The 19,290-nt window shown below is 37.2% G+C and overlaps 1 protein-coding gene across 1 annotated transcript in view; it reads right to left on the reverse strand.

Annotated features, from left to right (window-relative positions):
- The window catches only part of PSME4 (proteasome activator subunit 4), a 95,134-nt gene that overhangs the window by 18,022 nt on the left and 57,822 nt on the right, over window positions 1-19,290 (reverse strand). The window contains exons 22-41 of the mRNA XM_029937352.1: window positions 18,840-18,896; window positions 18,578-18,633; window positions 18,384-18,482; window positions 16,834-16,896; window positions 16,604-16,699; window positions 15,269-15,400; window positions 13,922-14,131; window positions 12,731-12,867; window positions 11,983-12,036; window positions 10,870-10,999; window positions 10,120-10,201; window positions 8,833-8,986; window positions 8,018-8,087; window positions 6,874-6,999; window positions 6,199-6,351; window positions 4,393-4,497; window positions 3,523-3,614; window positions 2,650-2,781; window positions 2,079-2,287; window positions 129-214 (exon numbers count right to left, since the gene is read on the reverse strand). Of these exons, the coding sequence (XP_029793212.1) occupies window positions 129-214; window positions 2,079-2,287; window positions 2,650-2,781; window positions 3,523-3,614; window positions 4,393-4,497; window positions 6,199-6,351; window positions 6,874-6,999; window positions 8,018-8,087; window positions 8,833-8,986; window positions 10,120-10,201; window positions 10,870-10,999; window positions 11,983-12,036; window positions 12,731-12,867; window positions 13,922-14,131; window positions 15,269-15,400; window positions 16,604-16,699; window positions 16,834-16,896; window positions 18,384-18,482; window positions 18,578-18,633; window positions 18,840-18,896 (2,243 nt within the window). The remainder of the gene's footprint in view (window positions 1-128; window positions 215-2,078; window positions 2,288-2,649; window positions 2,782-3,522; window positions 3,615-4,392; window positions 4,498-6,198; window positions 6,352-6,873; window positions 7,000-8,017; window positions 8,088-8,832; window positions 8,987-10,119; window positions 10,202-10,869; window positions 11,000-11,982; window positions 12,037-12,730; window positions 12,868-13,921; window positions 14,132-15,268; window positions 15,401-16,603; window positions 16,700-16,833; window positions 16,897-18,383; window positions 18,483-18,577; window positions 18,634-18,839; window positions 18,897-19,290) is intronic.

Raw genomic sequence — 19,290 nt, forward strand, 5'->3', positions numbered from 1 at the left:
AATGATAAATTCCCTATGAAGGTCAGAAGGAGACGCATTCTTTCTTTTCCCCCTCCTTTCCAAGTTTTTATTTAGATTCCAGTTAGTTAACAGAGGGGATGCATTCTAAATTTCAGCCATAAACTTACCTTAAAAAACAAAGGTAGAAGCTGAAGCTGTTCTGTGACTGCTGTAGAGAAGGATCTTCCTGCACTAGCCATCAGCCATTTCAATACTATTTGAAAACACATACACAGAATCAGTCTCTGCTATGCAGGGAGCAAAAAGTAGAATAAATATTGTAGTGCTGGTGTAAGAGAGCCACTCTGGTAACTGACTCTTCAATGCTAAGAAAGAGATAATCTACGTTACTTCATAAATTAGATACTAATCAGCATCATGACAGGAACTACCATGACAGGTGTCAACCAACTAGGGTACTGAAGCCACTCTCAAAAAATGAATCAGCAAAATTATTAACAACCTACTAAATACCAACACCAACTACATATTAAAACTAGCCTTCATTAATCTTAATGTAGTAAAAGTGATAACTAAGCTGTTTATACTTAAAATGCTTGAAAAATTTTAAAACTATGAATAACACGACACCCCCAATACCCAAGATAATTTTGATAAAGAACAAAGTTGGAGAATTCACACTTCCAGATTTCAAAACTTACTACTAAGTACAGTATTCAAAACAGTGTGACACTGACCTAAGGACAGACATACATACCAGTGGAATAAACTAGAGAGTCTAGAAATAAGCCCTCACACATATGTCTAATGCTCATCAGGAAGACTGCCGTATTCAATGAAAAAATGATGGTCTTTTCAACAAATGGTGCCAGGAAACTGGGAATCCAAGAGCAAAAGAATGAAGCCAACCCTCACCTTACACTACATACAAAAATTAGAGTGGATTAAAGATCTAAATTTTAAAACTAAAAGTATAAAATTCTTTTTAAAAAAAAAAACTCAAGGGAAAAACTTCATGACACGGGATTTGGCAATGATTTCTTGGATATGATATTTTAAAAAAGGCAACAAAAGAAAGGAAAAATAGATAAATTAGTCTTCATCAAAATTAAAAACTTTTGTATATCAAAGGATACTATTAAGACAGTGAAAAGACAACCCACTGAGAAAATATTTGCAAGTCGGGTATCAGATAAAGAGCTGATATCCAGAATATGTAAAGGTCTACAACTCAGTAACAAAATTAATAATCTAATTGAGAAATGGGCAAAGGACTTGAAGAGACATTTTTCTGAAAATTAAAAACAGAAAGGCAAATAAGCAGATGAAAAGATGTGTAATCACTGATCATTAGGGAAGCATACTTCAAAACCATGGGATTATCTTTTTCATACTCATTTGGATAGTTCTAAGTCACAAAGAAACAGAAAAAAAAAAAAGCACTGGCATGGGTATGAAAAAACTGCAACCCTTTTGCAGTGCTTGGTGGTGGGAACAGAAAAAGGTGCAGCCCAAGGAAAACAGCTTGGTGGCTCTGAAAGGTCACACACAGAATTACCATATGGTCCCGCAATTCCTCCTGCAATATCCCAAAGAATTGAAAACAGGGACTCAAGACAGATACGTGTATAATACTCCTCACAGCAGCATTATTCACAGTAGCCAAAAGGCCTACGTGTCCATCGACAGACAAAAGAAGGAATATTGAAAACACAACGCAAAGTTAAATCGCCAGACATAAAAGGACAAATGTTGGAGAAGTCCATTTATGAAGTGCCTAGAATAGGCAAATTCACAGAGACAGAGAGGAATGGCGGCTGCCAGGGCAGTGGGAGGATGGGAACGAGAATTTACAGATTACTGGGTGCAGGGTTTCAGTTTTGCAAGATGAAATCATGGAGACAGACAAAGGAAATGGGTGTGCAATGTATCTGATGCCACCGAATTGTAAATTTTATATTATGTATGCTTTACCATAGTTTAAAAAAGGGGGGGGAGGGGGACAGGAAAAAAAACCATAAGGACAATCTAAATAAATGTCTGTTTTGTTCTGGTTCCCACCTCTCCCTCCAGTAATAAACTTTTTAAGTGAGTTTCTATTAATTTTAGCCACTCACTAGTTTTTAAGAGTTTAATGCCTTGAGTTTGTTCATCTTCTTCACCAATTCCATTTTCTTCCATAACATGGTTCTGAATTTCTTCATCCACATCCATCAGGGGTTTCAGTTTGTCTAGAATTCGAGCAGTAAACTCAGGGACCCGAGGGGATGCTGTTGGCGCAGTGTTTGGCAAAGAAACATCTATCATAAATATGTAGGTCAGCACGCTGTAAAATGAAATATGTACAAAGAGAAGAAATCCCACATTATCAATAAAACTAAGGTTCAAAAGTGATGACCCAACCAAAGTAAGTATTTCAACTATGACTCCTGTGAGAGAGTCTCTTATGCTGTGCCGAGGATCCGGAGGCACTGAGACCCGGTCAAATGTTCACTTATGAGCTCACTGTTGTCCTAGTTTACATGACAGCCTCCTGTCTAGTGTCCCAAAACAATGTAAAGCACAATCTGAAGAAAACTACCCATGGAATTCAATATAACATAACCAGTCCATGTTATTAGACACTAAAGTTTAATTTAAAGAAACAACTCAAGAAGAATACCATACCACAGAGAAAATAATACCTACCTCCCGATTCTTTCCCTGACATTTTTGTAAACCTGGGTGAGTTTGGGTTCCAAGTACTTCAGTAGTCTGTGCAATAGTTCCGGCACTCTCCACTCCTGCTGGGCAAGGCCACCTTGGAGCACGTAGAGTCGACTAGAATGAAAGCACACAAGAGATGTGTTAGAGCCTGTCCCTGCCTTTCCCTATGAGAGTATGACTAATGGACTCTAGATTCTATTTCAAATTGTTTCATTTTCTTACCTAATGAATAATAAAATGGACAATTCAAAATAGCACCTTTATGAAGATTTTATTATTTTTACTGCGTCATTTTCTCTGTATTCTCATTTCCACTACACATAATCAAAAGAAATACTGACTTGAGAATATGAATTGATTTCTAAGCATCAGAATTTTCCCCATTAAACAGTAATAGCAACAAATATTATTCTTGTTAACAGGATTACCTAGATTTCCTTCTCTAGTCTACTAATTTTTTCCAGCTCCTTATATCCCACCAAGAATATTTGTCCTTGAAAGGATTACTCTGTTCCTTCCTAATAAGAAAGAGTGAAAAAGGAGAGGATGTGACGAAGAAGTTAGTATTGTCATGGCATAAAAAAGCAGCCCCAACAGAAAAGATCTGACAGGGGACATGGCTGAATCTAAATTTTGTTTGAATCGCTCAAGTTGCCTCTGTTTCTACTTCTTCCCAGTTGGAGAAATAACTCTACTTGGTATCATAAACTATACTGAACTGGATCATTCATCTCTCAGAAGAAAACAGTTACATGCTCTAGCCTTTAGGGGTTATAGACAGTTCACTGCCATTTACACATCAAAAGCAACGCTGTTATCTTTTATTGCAAAATCTTTCCTTAACCTTGTATTTACCATGCATCTACAAAGGATCCTCCTTCACCACTCAATGGTGATTCCAACAGTAGCTCAAAGAGCCAATGAAGTTTCCGGGGATCTCTGCTTTCCTGTATTGAAAACATAAAATAACAATAAAAAGAGAGGTCCTACAATTCTGCATACGTATCAGATCCTGTTACTTAAAAAAAAAAATCTCTTTAAAGTTGATTTGAGAGAGAGTGCGCACATGAGCAGGGGAAGGGCAGAGAGAGAGAGAGAGAATCCCAAGCAGGCCTTATACTGTCAGCAGAGAGCCTGACGCAAGGTTTGAACCCAGGAACTATGAGATCACGACCTGAGCTGAAACCAATAGGTGGATGCTTAATAACTAATCCGCCCAGGTGCCCCTGGGTCCTGTTATTTAGAAGTATTTTAAATAAATACAAGTATAAGGGAAGAAAATCAAACTAAAACTTGTAGGTTAGTCAAATCCAAATATAGCTCATGTTAGACAAATAGTAAGAAAACTATTGTTAGCTAAAGGGATTGTCTTTAAAGCAAAGTTTAAAAGCGAGGGACATATTTAGTGTGGAAAATAACATCTATAACCTTGTATCATCTGGCTTTTACTACATGTAAGTCACATTTCCAGATATATGATATGATTTGCCATTTAATCTAAGAATGCATTACCATGACAGAGAAGATGTAATTAGTAATCACTTAAGAATTGCCACTCAAGGTTTATATGAAAGGCTAGACAACCATCTTTAATTATGTTAGATGACAAAGCCATGAAGAAAACTTCAAGACTCAGGAGGTATAATGAGATTTCACAGGTTTTAAAAAAAAGGGTATGAAACAGTTTGAACAGATCAGTTGGACATAAAAAGCAGCAGAACTTACACAGGATGTTGCTATACAAGTTCCCCAATCATTGTAAGTTTCTACTGTAATGTTGGACAACGCAGTTCTAAGCAGAGGGCAAAGAAGCTCCCAAAGTTTCTCCACCTACTCAAAACAAAATACATGGAGAAAAGTAAGGTTGTACTCAGAAAATTTCTTTGCAACCATCTTTACCTACAAATACACACAAACAGATGATGTGATACTTATTTATCTTAGAACACCCACATAATCCAGGGAAGTAACTTCACCATATTATCATCATAAATACCCATGTACAAAAGTGAATTATTCAAAAAAAGGAGACCTTATCTGGTTCCTTATAAGATCTCATACTACTGAAAAGCTTTCTTTTAAAAATCCCGAGTAACAAATATACTGCACTGAAACAAAACCTTCATCTTTCCTAAGTTTTGTATACCTACTGAGGTTACTTGCTTAAGTCCTAAAGGAAGCAATGACTTCTTAATACAATTTAGTATTAGCCTTAAGTATAATCTTTAAATTCCAAGTTTTGGATTATTATAAATAGCCTTTTAAAAGTGTTCAGTGATACAGAGACTGAAGTACATATGTATAGATGCTTCTCAGTTTACTGAGAATACGAATCACCTAGAGATCTTGATAAAATGCAGATTCGGATTCATTAGATCAAGGTGGGACCTGAGATCCTATACTTTTTTGACAAGCTCCCAAGCAATGTCCATGCTGCAGGTCCATGGACTGCACTTTAGTCAAAAGGACTGATACCGCACGAGGAGAGAGGGCTTGGGATAAAATGTCCCGTGGTAGCATCAGGCACTGGGGAGGGGGTGGAGGAAAGCTGTATCTTTTTTTTTTTTTGAGTTTTCTTTTCTTTCTTTTTTTTTAATGTTTATTTTTGAGAGACAGAGACAGTGTGAGCAGGGGAGGGTCAGAGAGAGAGGGAGACACAGAATCCGAAGCAGGCTCCAGTCTCTGAGCTGTCAGCACAGAGCCCGACACGGGGCTCGAACCCAGAAACTGTGAGATCATGACCCGAGCCGAAGCTGGACACTCAACCAACTGAGCCACCCAGGCGCCCTGGAAAGCTGTATCTTAAACTTAGAAAGAAAGGAGATGTGCCCTGGAAAAGAGGTAACTAAAAAATGACAGAGACAGGATGACAAGGAAATGTGTGACATATTTAAATAAAACTGTTTCATGATACATGAGCAAGTAAAAGGCAATATTACAAATTCCAAAAAGTATGAGTAATTAAGTCTGCCAAAACCAGGGCTGCATCTCTTCTTTGAGGAAATGGTGGCCTGTCTTGTATTTTGGCATTCTGGATATTTTCAGTCTAGAGCATCTTGCTAAGAAACTAACCTTAGGGTAGGTGTATAAAACTAAATCTTTCATTTACAAAGAGGGATACTTAAACCTGGGATCACGACCTGAGCTAAAATTGAGTCGGTGAGTCGGACATTCAACGGACTGAGCCGCCCAGGTGCCCCTAAGGGAAAGGATTTGCTGAGCAGCGAGAAGGCCGCGCCCAGCACACCTTCCGACTGAGGCAGTAAGATATTGCAGAACAAGTCCCAGGATCTTCCCATTTTTCAAGAGAAACTGAATCTTTTTTAGGGTTCTTCCCCTAATGCTGGCCAATAATCCAAATCTCAAAAGATAATGAATGTTGCCTATACCCACTAGTTTGTGATCCATACTCAAAAGCAATACGGAATTTGAACACTTCATATTTTCAGTATTAATATTTACTGTGGTGGGAACTGCCACGTAAGTGGGTATTACAGCTTTAACAAGGAATGCGCTGCACAAATACATCACCTTTTCAAACGTCCAATGCTTAGAACCTCTGATTAAACCGGCTATAATTTCTGCAACACATCGCTGGGTGCTTTCATGGGAGTCTGCAACCAAACGTTCTAAATGGGGCTTCAGAACTGGCAGAAAAGCATCATCAAAATTTCTGAATATGCCCTATAAAAACAACACAAAAATCAAGTTCTTCAGTATTCAAATGATTACCATCTCCATTATAATAATACGCCTGTGTTTATTTACATTACTACTGGGCTTATAAAACGCCAAGTGTTCTCCCCTTTAGAAATACTTCAGCAGTGCCTGTAAATTTAAATAAAAATACTGTTCCTTTACATATATCGCGTTAAAATATAACAAATGAAATCAAAATTACTAACCTTTCTGACCTTAAAAATATCACACACCTCAAAAAACTCAAATGAACATCAAAGGCATATAGTCTTGTGGGTTTTTTCTTATACCACTAATAACAAATGTTAGAGACAAATTTTTTTTGGCTTCTTTTCCTTAAAAACTCCTAGTCTTTAAGCTAAGATCAATATGACTGCACTAACTTTCAGAGCCATTTTAGATGAAGATAGCAGATGGCCAGATTCAAATTTTGACTTTAAAACTTATGAACTAACAAACTGACAGTCATTAAGCTTTATGAAGAAGGATATTAAATAACATATTTACCTTAAAGAGGCAAAAACGGCGAGGATTAAACTTATCTTTTCCTTTTCTGTCTTCTAAAGATAGAAAAGTAATTAACTGTTCAACAAATTTAGGATCAGAAAAATGATCAAATATAATCTGTTCAGCCTATAAAGTTAAAAAAAAAAAAAAACATTCAGGGTTTAAGATCTATTTAAAAACAGGATTCTGAAATGTCAAAATTCAATTGTAAAGTTTTAATTATTAACACTAGGCTATTATTTTTGTTTTAAAGAGTTTTTAGGTCTCATAAAGGCTTTCAACAACCAAAATAATATCATTAGCTAGAAATGCTAAATCTCTAATAGTTGAAAAGTTTTCCTGCAGACTTCAAGTTTGAATTCCTTTTCTCAAATGCAATTAAAACCTATAATAAGACTGCTTGTGACAGAGGTATTATGCCATCTGGGGTATAATTTAGGAAAACCCTCCAAACTATACACCAAACCCCATTAAATCATTGCCATATTTCTAAATCATGAGAAGTTACGAGGTGAACTTTGTTGAATCAGAAAATAAAAGCTAGGGCCATCTGCCTGGCTCAGTCAGTAGAGCCTGGGACTCTTGATCTCAGGATCATGCGTTCAAACCCCACACTGAGCACACAGTTTACGTAAAATAAAAAAGAACCTACATCATTAACTTAATTGAGAAAGACACTAACTTAAAAGTCTTTAATATAAACTTTCAAAATGGTGGAGAAATAAGCTTTATGGAAACAGAGGGGTTTCAACTTAAATCTAAACACATCTATACAATAAGGACCCATCATTTATATGCAATAAAAAACTAAAAGTCAAACACACAAATAAACAAAAACCCACCTAAAAGCCAGGCATTATCTTTGCACTCAAGAAGCTTCTTATCACACAGAACTGATACAAGAAACCTGCAGATAACTATATAAAGCAGTACCCAGGCAAAGTGTAGTAGTAACATGAGAGTAATCTTAAATACAAAGACTTCTGCCAACAGGCCCTCACGGAACGGAGAGTACACATTTACCAGTATTTACCCCATGATATCCTGAAATACACTCAACTCAGTTTGGAAAAAATCAGAAGCCCAAAGCAAGATGCTTGTGAACTGGGTGAGTGTCCACACACAGTGAGAAGGAAATGCTTACCTCTGTCAGATCCTCCCTGCTTCTGCCCAGCTTAGGCTGCTCCTCCACACCAGCATAAACAACCATTTTCCTATAGTAAGAGTTGATATTTATAATCATGTAGAAAAAAGTAGTATAGCTTCACAGACAGAAAGCATGAGAAGGCACTTTTATTTATTATTAAAAAATTTTTTTTAAACATTTATTTATTTTTTGAGAGAGACACAGAGCATGAGCGGGAGATGGTCAGAGAGAGAGAGGGAGACACAGAATCTGAAGCAGGCTCCAGGCTCCAACCCACAAACTGTGAGATCATGACCTGAGCTAAAGTCAGCCGCTTAACTGACTGAGCCACCCAGGTGCCCCAAGAAGACACTTTTAATGAACTCTAAATCAGATGCTAAGTTTGATAGAAGTTCATTGCTAACAATCCCGGCCTTAAAAAATTCATCTGGTCACTGTGCGACATAAGTCCTTGGAGCCAACAATAAGAGATGAGTAAGTATTTTTCTGGGCTGGTTCAGGCATATGTATTACTGATTGCTAAGAATATAATTTAGAGCAGCTATTAATAGACTCCTTAGATGCATTAATGGTGGGACTAAGAAGGCTAAGGTTTCAGTGGAAAGATAAAGAGGCAGAACTGAGGCACAGCACTAGTAGGAGCAAAAGAAAAAGAAGGAAGAAAAGAAAGGAGGAGATGACGTGTTTTTGGTGGCAGAGTACCTCTACCTGCTTTAAGTGCCTCTGAATCTCTCCGAAAATCCAAAATGATAAACAAATTACATCAAAGACAAGCTGTTTAATAATAAGGTGCATGGCAAGCTGCCACTTACTGCGGCCAGGTATAGTATCCCCAGTGAGTTTTTTCCACAAAGCAGCTTGACTCCCATTCTTTTTTGGTTCTTGGTATACTTTTGCTATCATAGTGCAACCAATGATTATCAGGCCTATCACCAGCAAGAATCTGGGTAGGTTTAGAATATCCACCTTAAGGAAAAAACAATTACATCTGATGAACTTAAAAATATTCATGCAATGTTGATTCTCAACTTTTAATCAATAGTACTAGTATGACTGTCTTCCTAACTAGATGATGAAAATTCGCTCAAGGCAAGACCACATATATGTGAGGCATTATCCACTAATGGGGTAATTATTTGGTGGTGGGGTGGGATCAAGTATGATACATACTTAATCCCTTATACAAAAACTTAAAGGATTTTGTTAAAACATTTTATTAGAGTTGAATTATTTTCAGGCTTTAAGAGCTCAAAGAATCCCCATAGATTCTTCACCCTGATGCCCCAAATTTTAACATTTTACCATGTGTAGTCTGGCATTCTTTCTATAGATGAACATTTTTGGGGAACCATTAAATATTCATTTAATATGGGACCTACAACGTGTTTCAAGTGAGGATAAAACAAGATTAGCAGTAGGGAGTGTAATAAAAGTCTTTCCTACATTTAGTTAACACCATTTTACAGTGTTCCCAAACAAAGATGGCACACAGACGGGGTGGGGGAGGACCAAAGACAGTTGTCCAAATGACACAGAAGCCACCAGGGATAGTAAAAATGTGGTACCAGAGGAATAAAAATGACATTTTTCTTTCCAAAATCAAGTTAGTCATTTTTTCCTAACCATTCAGAAAATCTGATAATATAGTAAGCTATAAAGAAGAAAATTAACCTTGCCTCTAATCCTACCACCCACAGAGAAACACTCAACATAGTGATATGTTAATGATACTGGTATTTCATAATTAATGTTACTTTTAACTCTGTGAAACACAGTTTGATAAATAACGAGTATAATTGGTTGGTTGGTTAAGTAAATAAGTAGATCACATGTCTGTGGACAGTATTCAAAAGGTACATGTTATTAAAAGATATAGAGTCCATGTATTTTTTAAAAGTCTATTTATTTCGTTTTTTAGTAATCTTTACACTCACTGTGGGGTTCGAACTCATGACCCCAAGATCAAGAGTCGCATGTTCTTCCTACTGAAGCAGCCTAGGTGCCCCAGAATCCACCTATGGTTTTTGTTTTTTTTTTTTAAGTTTGCTTATTTATTCTGAAAGAGAGACAGCATATTAATTACACTTGGTAGTACTCACCCATTTCATAGGGGTTGATGGTCAGCTTTTTGTGGGTTCTTTTGAGCTGCTTAAGAATACCAGCCAGAGCTGAGATTGCCATCTAGAAGAGAGAACAGGTTACGGGAAATGTGTCAACATTTTAAATCTCTTGAAAAGCTGGCTGCCTGTCTTGATCAAAACAGAAACTGGATTCTGCTTCTTTCCAAAGCAGGTAAATGCCTTGCCCACTGATTTCTGGCAGCACAGCCACGTGAGCAATAAATCGGACTGGGAATGAGTCACTGAAAGTCCCTACTTCCATCCATGCTAGTCTGCCTGGTAAACTTCGCTATTTTCTTTGTTAAACCAGTATCTGCTCATTCTTCAAATATCAGCCTAGACGTTCCTTCTTAAAGGTCTTTCTCCAGTGCCCGAGGCTAGGTCAGCCCCATCTCGTACTCCACCTCTAATACTTTGTGAATAAAACCAAAAAGTTGTATCCTCAGGTATCTTTCCCTTCCTATAAACACTTCATACCGGTCATTAAATTTTCAAAGTCAGTATTTCTCATTAATCTATAAACTTGTTTCCTGCTAGATCCCCAGTGTTGAAATGCAGTGTCTGAACATGTCCTCATATATTTGTTGGATAATTATTATCTCTGACCCAACAGTGATAAATTTCAAATCAATACACTTCAAGGCAAAGTGTATCTTGGGAAGACTTTAAAAGCTTCAGGTGATGCTAAAATTCTCAACCCCAAGACTGCAGCAACAGTCAAGTCTCTACCTTTCGGACTACAATTGCATCGTGGTTGAGATTCTCAACAAAAAAACGTATGGCACGAAGAGGTAACACTCGGTCATCTCTCAAGAGCAGAGACAGAAGCCCAATGCCTATATGTTCAAACTTCCAAGGCCTGAAAAGGAGAGGGGAAAAAAAAAAATCACAAAACATACTGCTCATAAAATCACTTAAAAAAAATTTTTTTTAATGTTTTTAATTTATTTTTGATACAGAGAGAGACAGAGCATAGAGGGGGAGGGTCAGAGAGAGAAGGAGACACAGAACAGGAAGCAGGCTCCAGGCTCTGAGCTAGCTGCCAGCACAGAGCCCGACGCGGGGCTCGAACCCACAAACGTGAGATCTGACCTGAGCTGAAGTTGGAGGTTTAACCGACTGAGCCACCCAGGCGCCCCCCATAAAACCACTTTTAAACCGTATTTGAAACATTGTAATTTTAAGTTTCCTAAGAATTAAAATAGGAACACCACTTCTATCACTAGACCCAAAGTTCACCTGTTACTTTTCTTTTAATTCATGAATCAGACTATAATTTTTTCTGACATAGTCATTCATCCCTTTCAAGGAAGAAACCTTCTATAGTATTTAAGGTAAAAGCTTTCAGGAAAAGAGAGGAGAGGAGAGGAGGGGAGGGGAGGGGAGGGGAGGGGAGGGGAGGAGAGAAGGAAGAGAAATCTTACAGGCATCTGGGTGGCTCAGTTGGTTAAGCATCTGACTCCTGATTTTGGCTCAAGTCATGATCTCACTGGCTCATGAGTTCAAGCCTGGCATTGAGCTCTGTGCCCACAGCAAGCACATGGTCTGCTTGGGATTCTGTCTCCCTCTCTCTGCCCCTCCCTCCCCCCAAAAGTGCAAGCTCATTCTAAAATAAATAAATGTTAAAAAAAAAATCTGCAGGCACCTGGGTGGTTCAGTTGGTTTTGCATGCAACTTTGGATCATGTTATGATCTCATGGTTTCGTGGGTTCAAGCTGACAGCTTGGAGCCTGAAGCCTGCTTCAGATTCTGTGTCTCCCTCCCTCTCTCTCTGCTGCTTCCCGGTTTGTGCTCTCTCTCTCTCTCAAAGATAAATAAGCATTAAAAAAAATTTGTACTTACAGATTTCTCTGCTCCACACCATCTAATAAAGTGTTTACCAAATTTTCATAGTTCCTTAAAAAAAAAAAAAAAAGAAAATTCAGGTGAGGCACTGTTTTAATACAACACTAAGATGAACATCAAATAATGTAACATAAATTCAAATTCTAGCCAAATTCACCATTGTCTTACATGCTATCATCAAACTATAAAAGGCCTGGTAAGACTCAAGCCAGAGTGAAAGCAGATGAAGTGAAGAGACAATGAGAAGAGATCAGGAAGGGGAGAGAGAAGACAACAAAAAGTACGAGGTACAACTGTTCCCAAGCGGATAGTTAAGAGTAAATCTGTGAGTTGTAACCAATGTTAGACGCGGTCTATCTATATGATACGCTAAGAATACACAAGGTAGGCTGTGATCCTTTATTCTTAGGTAGGCATGCTAGAAAAAAATTAACATGCATAACCATAAGACAAAGACAAAAATCAAGCTAGAAAGGCTCCTGCTTGAGTGTTTTCACTGCCACTGAGCTGCTTGGGTTCCAAAAACCTCAAACCAGTCTTTTAAAGCAATTTTAAGATGGTGTTTTCCATTTCTATAGCTAAACGTAACCGTCAGGGAACTACGCAATAATTATTTCCTAACATTCTGTATTTTGTTTAGAAATGACGTGTAAATTTCAAGATGGTGCATCTTTATTGCAGAAATATTTAAAACCCGGCTGTCTTTAATACGATTTATCTTGATAAAGCAGGCATTCGTAATTACCTCAGGGCATCTGCATTCTTTTCTTGTTGGCGTTTAAGTCCTTCTTTAATTTCTTCTGAACTGAGCATTATCTGGTTAGAAGAGGGATTTTTTGATTGTTGAAGTAATTCTGCTACTTCAACACAGGACTTTGGAATCTTATAAAAAAGAAAAGTGAGAGGGGAAAAATAAGGTGCTGATACAAGTCACAACATGGACAAATCTTGACAACGTTAGGCTCAGGGAAAGAAGCCAGATAGAGGTGGCCATCTATGTGTGATTCCATTTATATGAATGTCCATAAAAGGCAAAGAGATTAGTGATCTCCGGGGACTAGAGATGTTGATGGACTGCTCCTGGGCACAGGGCTCTGAGGGATAATGAAGTTCTGAAATGAGAGAAGTGCCGAGAGCCCTGAGAATTTACTATTGCGAATATACAGTATGTTACTGTGTTATTTTAAAAGGGTGAATTTTTTGTTATGTGAATTATGTATTTAAAAAATTTTTTTCTTTAAAGAAAGCATAATCTGGGAAGCCTAGCTGGCTCAGTTGGTAGAGCACACAACTCTTGATCTCGGCATCTTTAAGTTTGAGCTCCACGCTCGGTGAAAGATTACTTAAAAAATAAAATCTTAAAAAAAAGCATAATCTAATGACAGCTGCAAATAGCAAGACTGTGTTTTACAGAAAAGGAATATGTGTAGAGCAGTGGTTTTGAAACCAAAGGATGGATGTCAAACACAATTACTTCACAGAAGAGGACAATTCACCTGCACTCACACCGCATTTATCCACCCTCTACTATGACGGGTGTATACATATGCACCTGCTGTATCTAGTCATATGAGCACCACTGAAACCGACACTCTTGACTTTTTCATTTGTCAAATCATCCAATTTTAATTTTCATCACTATAAATTATGAACCCTCTGATCAAACTTATGTGACTTTGGCTAGTAAGAGTGACCTCCTAAAATATTATCGACTCTTTGAAAAATGAGGCCATGGATATATAGAGAATAATGGTAAATGCAACAGTGTAATAACTCTTTGTTACCTCTTGTAAGAAAACCTCTTACCTGTCTCCTGGCCATGCTCCAAATCACACTCCACCCTGCTACCTGGGGTAATGAGTACTAAGTACAAAAAGGGAACAAAGCAAATGTTAATTTCCACTAAAATTTGAATTAAAAAATGGTTTTTGCTTACTGCAAAGTCCAAGCCAATAGTTTCATATTGCCGATGAATCTTTTCTGCAAGATCATCAAATAGTCTCACTATTGATGGTTTTTCCAGGGACATCGCTTTGCTAAGCCCAGAGGAAACAATTGCTGGCCACGTCTGTACAATACAGTCCCAATCATGAAGGTTTGCCAAACATACACCACTGTGATTTCCAAGGAGACAATACAAGGCACCCTGCAGGAAAAATATAATTAATATGGGAAAAAAAGGTACTGTTTAGTTTTACCCAATTCGCCTCTGAGTTTTTAAATTAACTAAACACTGATTATTCAAGCGCCTGATACTGGTCAGTAAAATAGGTTCACACACTTAACATGTTACTTTTAGAAACCTGAATTTGACCTTTAATCTTCTACTACAATTATATCATAAAGTCCATAAAATATGCCACTCTTAGCATTTTAAGACACATTTGGAATAGTTTCTAAAGTCTGATTTTGATGTATTTTAAGCATATAAAAACTAGGTTACTTAATTATACCGTGTGCTTTTTACTCAGAGAAGTTCAATTAATCAGAATGATTCTGATGACATGAGGTACCCTTTTCAAAGATACTCCATTTTAATGAAAAGAGCTATTACGTTATTTTTTAAACATTCACCCTAATTCCATTCCGATGTGGCTCATTACTTACTGTGTGCTCTACTCCTCTTTACAGGTTCTCATAAGGTCACTGGTAATCTTGATTTTACTAACCTAACAGACATTTTTCACTTTTGATCTTACTTGACCTACCTGATTTTGTCCCTTTAAACTGCTCCCAACAAGGTTGAAAATGTCATACATTCCACATTACTACTAAATTACACATCTACATCAGAGGTCAGCAAACTTTTTCTCTAAAGGGTTAATAGTAAATAGTTGGCCATGTGGTCTCTGTTGCAACGACTTATCTATGTAATCGTAATGTGAAAGCAGCCACAGATGATACATGAAGGACTGTGTTCCAACGCAACTTATCAAAGCAACAAACTGAGCCCAACCTATGGTTTGTTGATTGGTATTAACTACATGACAACGTCAAGGAACAGGTAAAGTTGTAATCTTAACTCCCTCCAGAAAGCAAATGATCTGCTGACTGAGTCCCTCCTCTCTCAGAGACAGATCTCTCTGTGGCTTCTGTAACCCCTCATTTCTGAGTTATCTTTCGCATCTTCCCTCGTTGGTATGTGAGATGTGATAAAGCAAATACAGCAAAATGTTAAATAGAGAATCTGAGTGGTAGGTATATGGATGTTTACTGTACAATTCTTTTAACTTTCTGTATATCTGAAAATTTTCAGAATAAAGTAAAATAGAAAACCCTGTACCTTGAACTGCTGTTGTGTGACATCTTGTCTATCGGGCCGTAAGAACTCCAAAACCAAGGGAATGATGTCTCTGCAACAGAAGTTATATGCGCCCAAGGCTGCAAAAAATGTTTGCTGAGCCTTAATTCTGACCTGAAGAAAGCATTATTAACAGAGGATTTTTATTAAATAGTAGACAAACTACAAAAAGTTTCTAAATGAATTAAAAAAAATAATATAAATATTTGCATAGTAACAGAAAAATACATCCAGCCATATACCTTAGAAAAACAAGTAAAGAATAATCTTTTTACCAAAAGGAATGCACATTACCACCAACCACATCCATGATTCAGGTTACACAGGTTCAGATATTTTTAATAAAAGAGAGACTGAATAGAACTGATATGTGCTTATTCCTTAACACAGACTAGTTAACTTTCTCTTCTGACTTACTTTTGATGAGAAAAGATTTCCTCTCATGTCTACATGGAGAAAAATCAAAGACTTTCTTGAACCCAAACAAAAGATTCAGTGTAAGTTTATAACCCACGAACTAAACAGTAACGAATAACAACTACAGAAAAAGTGACACACTGTACATATTTCGAACTCTTTTAAATATTACTTGAGGTGAAATCTTTGAGTTAGAGACTAGTTTCTTAATTTACATTATTTTATGAAGACAGAGCAATTCTGTTCATAAATTTTGCTTTTTCCAATTGTCTGTGCTTAGAGAGACTCTCTTGGTCCTATGCTACCTTAAAGGATGGACCCCATAATTCAGATAGCAGCAGGTTGCTGAAACCAATGCATAACATCTAGGAGGAATTATACCACCTTCCCAGACTGGCCTGCATAATATGATCTGATTAAGTGGGACAACATTACACTACCTACCAACTTTACATTTTTAATGTTTATTTATTTTTGAGAGAAAAAGAGCGAGCGAGCGAGAGCGCATGCGTGTGCGCGTGCACAAGGGGGGAGGGGCAGAGAGAGAGGGAGGCACAGAATCTGAAGCAGGCTCCAGGCTCTGAGCTGTCAGCAGAGCCCAAGGCGGGGCTCAAACTCATGAACCCTGAGACCATGACCTGAGCCGAAGTCAGAAGCTTTACTAAGTGAGCCACCCAGGTGCCCCCCCCAACCTTACATTTTTAAAGAAATTTGAGAAGCAATAACAAACAGTAGAAATCAACATTATTTTTAAAAGACTACTAAAATTAGCTTGAGAATATATGCAACTTGAACGGTGTTTTCTACGTCAATAAATAACTTAAACTTCCTTGGATCTGAAATGGGAATACTCAGAGTGCACTATAATAAAATGGAAGGGCAAGAGTCGAATGGCCTTACCTGACTGTATGAACTTGTAGATAAACGAAGCAGGTCTCTGATCATATCTTGATGTATTCTTTTATATTCACATCCCTCAACAGTCAGAGTTCGTAGCTATGAAAATTAACCAATGTAAAATCAAATCCCAAAGTTTTTACTAAAAAGTTCACTTAATTATGACGCAACACAATTACATAGTCAACTGGAAAACTGTCATTTTAAAAAGTCCAGATTTTAAAGAAATTTACCTCATGCTGCAACATTACTCTGTCAATCAATAGTGCTCTGATATGTTGTTTTTTCCCATGGAGCTAAAAAACAAAGCAGAAGACACTTTAACATTGTCCTTAAGTTCCACACCAGTGGGTTCCCCTGAATCCCTTATTAAAAAATTAGTTCAGCAAAGGTCCAGGGTGGGCTGGTGGGTAATGGAGGTATTTCATTTATTCTAAAGTGATCAGGCTTACATTCAAAGATACTATTTCAGTTAGTTTTATCTCTCAGAGTAGAAATATCCCTTTCCCTTTTTTGAAAGAAATATCTCCTTTAAATGGGTGATCCAACACCATGTTTTTCTCTGGTAGTTTATTAATGGATCCATGCACGGGAGAGGAACTGAGCTGGTCCTCACTCAGTCAGATACTGAAAAGACTACGAAGAAAATTGCTTGACGCTGTTAAATTTATAAATAGCCTTTCCAGGTAACTGTGTATGTTTACTACACAATATGGTGTCTTTTTTTCTAAAAATGATCTTTTATGCTCTCCCCTACCACCCGACCGTCCTCCAGACTCACTACAGGCAGATACCTGCAACTCAAAGGTTGCTCCTCTTTCACACCTTTATTTCACTAGTCATCAAGTCCCTGCAATTTCTTCCTTTTCAAAACACCTTACTTGCATCCCGATGCCAGTGACTGAATCAGGCCGGGTTTTTCCATCTGGACTATTTCTAATAGTTCAACCACCCTCCCTTATGTAGTCTCAATCTCCTATTGCTTATCTTTCACAGTGATGACAGAGCTTTTCAAAATGCACTGAATTCATTTTGGTTGATCAAAGACTGGTCTTCCTAACATTCAAGTCAGATCTACCTAAAAAATTTTCATGATTCTCCCAATGCTGAATATAAAATTGAAGCACTTTCTTGGGATGAAACTATAAATGACCTTGTCACCTCATGCCTTTCCGCTCTGTAGCCACTGTTCTCTACAGCATGCCGTGTTTGTGTGTCTCCCTGCTCTATTTCACATGCTATTCCCTCTAATATATGTAGTCACCTCTGGCTAAGTAATAAATCCCTACAACCTTTTTAGACTCAACTTCAATAAAAGTCTCCTACAAAAGAACACCGCCGTTCAACATCAAATGGCTGGCTTAAATGTTCTTTCCTCCATGTTCCTGAGAAGCCTGTACTGATGTCTGGAGTGCAAAAATAACATACGATATATTTTTCTGATACCTCCATAAAGAGATGCTGTAAATTCAGGCCTGTGGACAATTCCTCCTATCTTTTATTCCCTCAAGTTCTTACACAGCAGCCTGCCAAGTTATCACACTCCAAATACCCAAAATGAGTTCAGAGACTCTCATGGAAATTCACTGACGAGTTTATATCACAGGAAACCATTTTTCCAGGATCCTTTCCATTATACCATTATACAATATTTGAAAATCTACTATTTTTACACATAGGGAAACTTCATCTGTATGTTGAGCAATCATTGAATCAAGTGGCTACATCAATATTATGCACATTTTAAAAAATTAATTCAGAGTCTGTAGGTGAAAATACTGACCCGATTTTCCATCGATTTCTTTACTAGGTTAAAGCTTTTCCAACGAGAGTCAAATTCATGCTTGTGCGATCCTTGGAATTGCAAAAGGTCTCCAATAATCTGTGTCAAAGAATTTCAAATTTTGTATTTATAAGCCATCCTGTCAAACCTAGTCACGTAATAATAATAATGCAACTATTAAAGGCTAATTGTACCTTTATGATAAGAAACAAAGACTTGGTATCATCCTCTGAATTGTTAAGTATGTGGTCTATAATAAAAGAAAAAGGATTTTCGTTAAAATATTTTGAATGACTTTAAGAATATTGATATATCAGTTATGAATCTATTAGTTATGGGAAAAAATACTACCTGATATTCTCATTATTTAGAATTTAAATAAAGTAAAAGCACATATGCTATAAAATTCCCAAATATTTATTGTTAAAAATAAGTTAGATGCATCCATGTACTTACTAAGAAGTTTCCTTATGACCCTAGCAATTGCTTCTCGATGGTTCTCTCTGGATAGATCTATTTTTTAAAAAATGAGACAAGGCATTTTAGACACATTGAATGCTCTCCAGACTGCTGAAGCTTCATATCAACAGTTTATATCAAGAATAAATAATGTATCAAGGAAAAAAACCAAATGGGTCTGCCTTTTATCACAGTTGGTTTAGTGAGACAGAGTAACTTTTAAAACCTTCACATTTACAAAGACCTGCTCATAAAACTTTATTGGGCAGTCAAGGAGGAGGGAGGAAAAAAACATTTTGCCAATATTTCAAAGGCTCTAGCCATTAATTAGAGACCATAAATGTGTAGCAGTCTCTAACTGGTTATGGATAATCCAAATCAAGCAAATAAAAATTACACCTTAGCAATTAATTCCACTGTTAATCCAGCAATAAGGAAATGTACTAAA

This window comes from Suricata suricatta, chromosome 4 (genome assembly GCF_006229205.1).
Source record: "Suricata suricatta isolate VVHF042 chromosome 4, meerkat_22Aug2017_6uvM2_HiC, whole genome shotgun sequence".
Lineage (NCBI taxonomy): Eukaryota > Metazoa > Chordata > Mammalia > Carnivora > Herpestidae > Suricata > Suricata suricatta.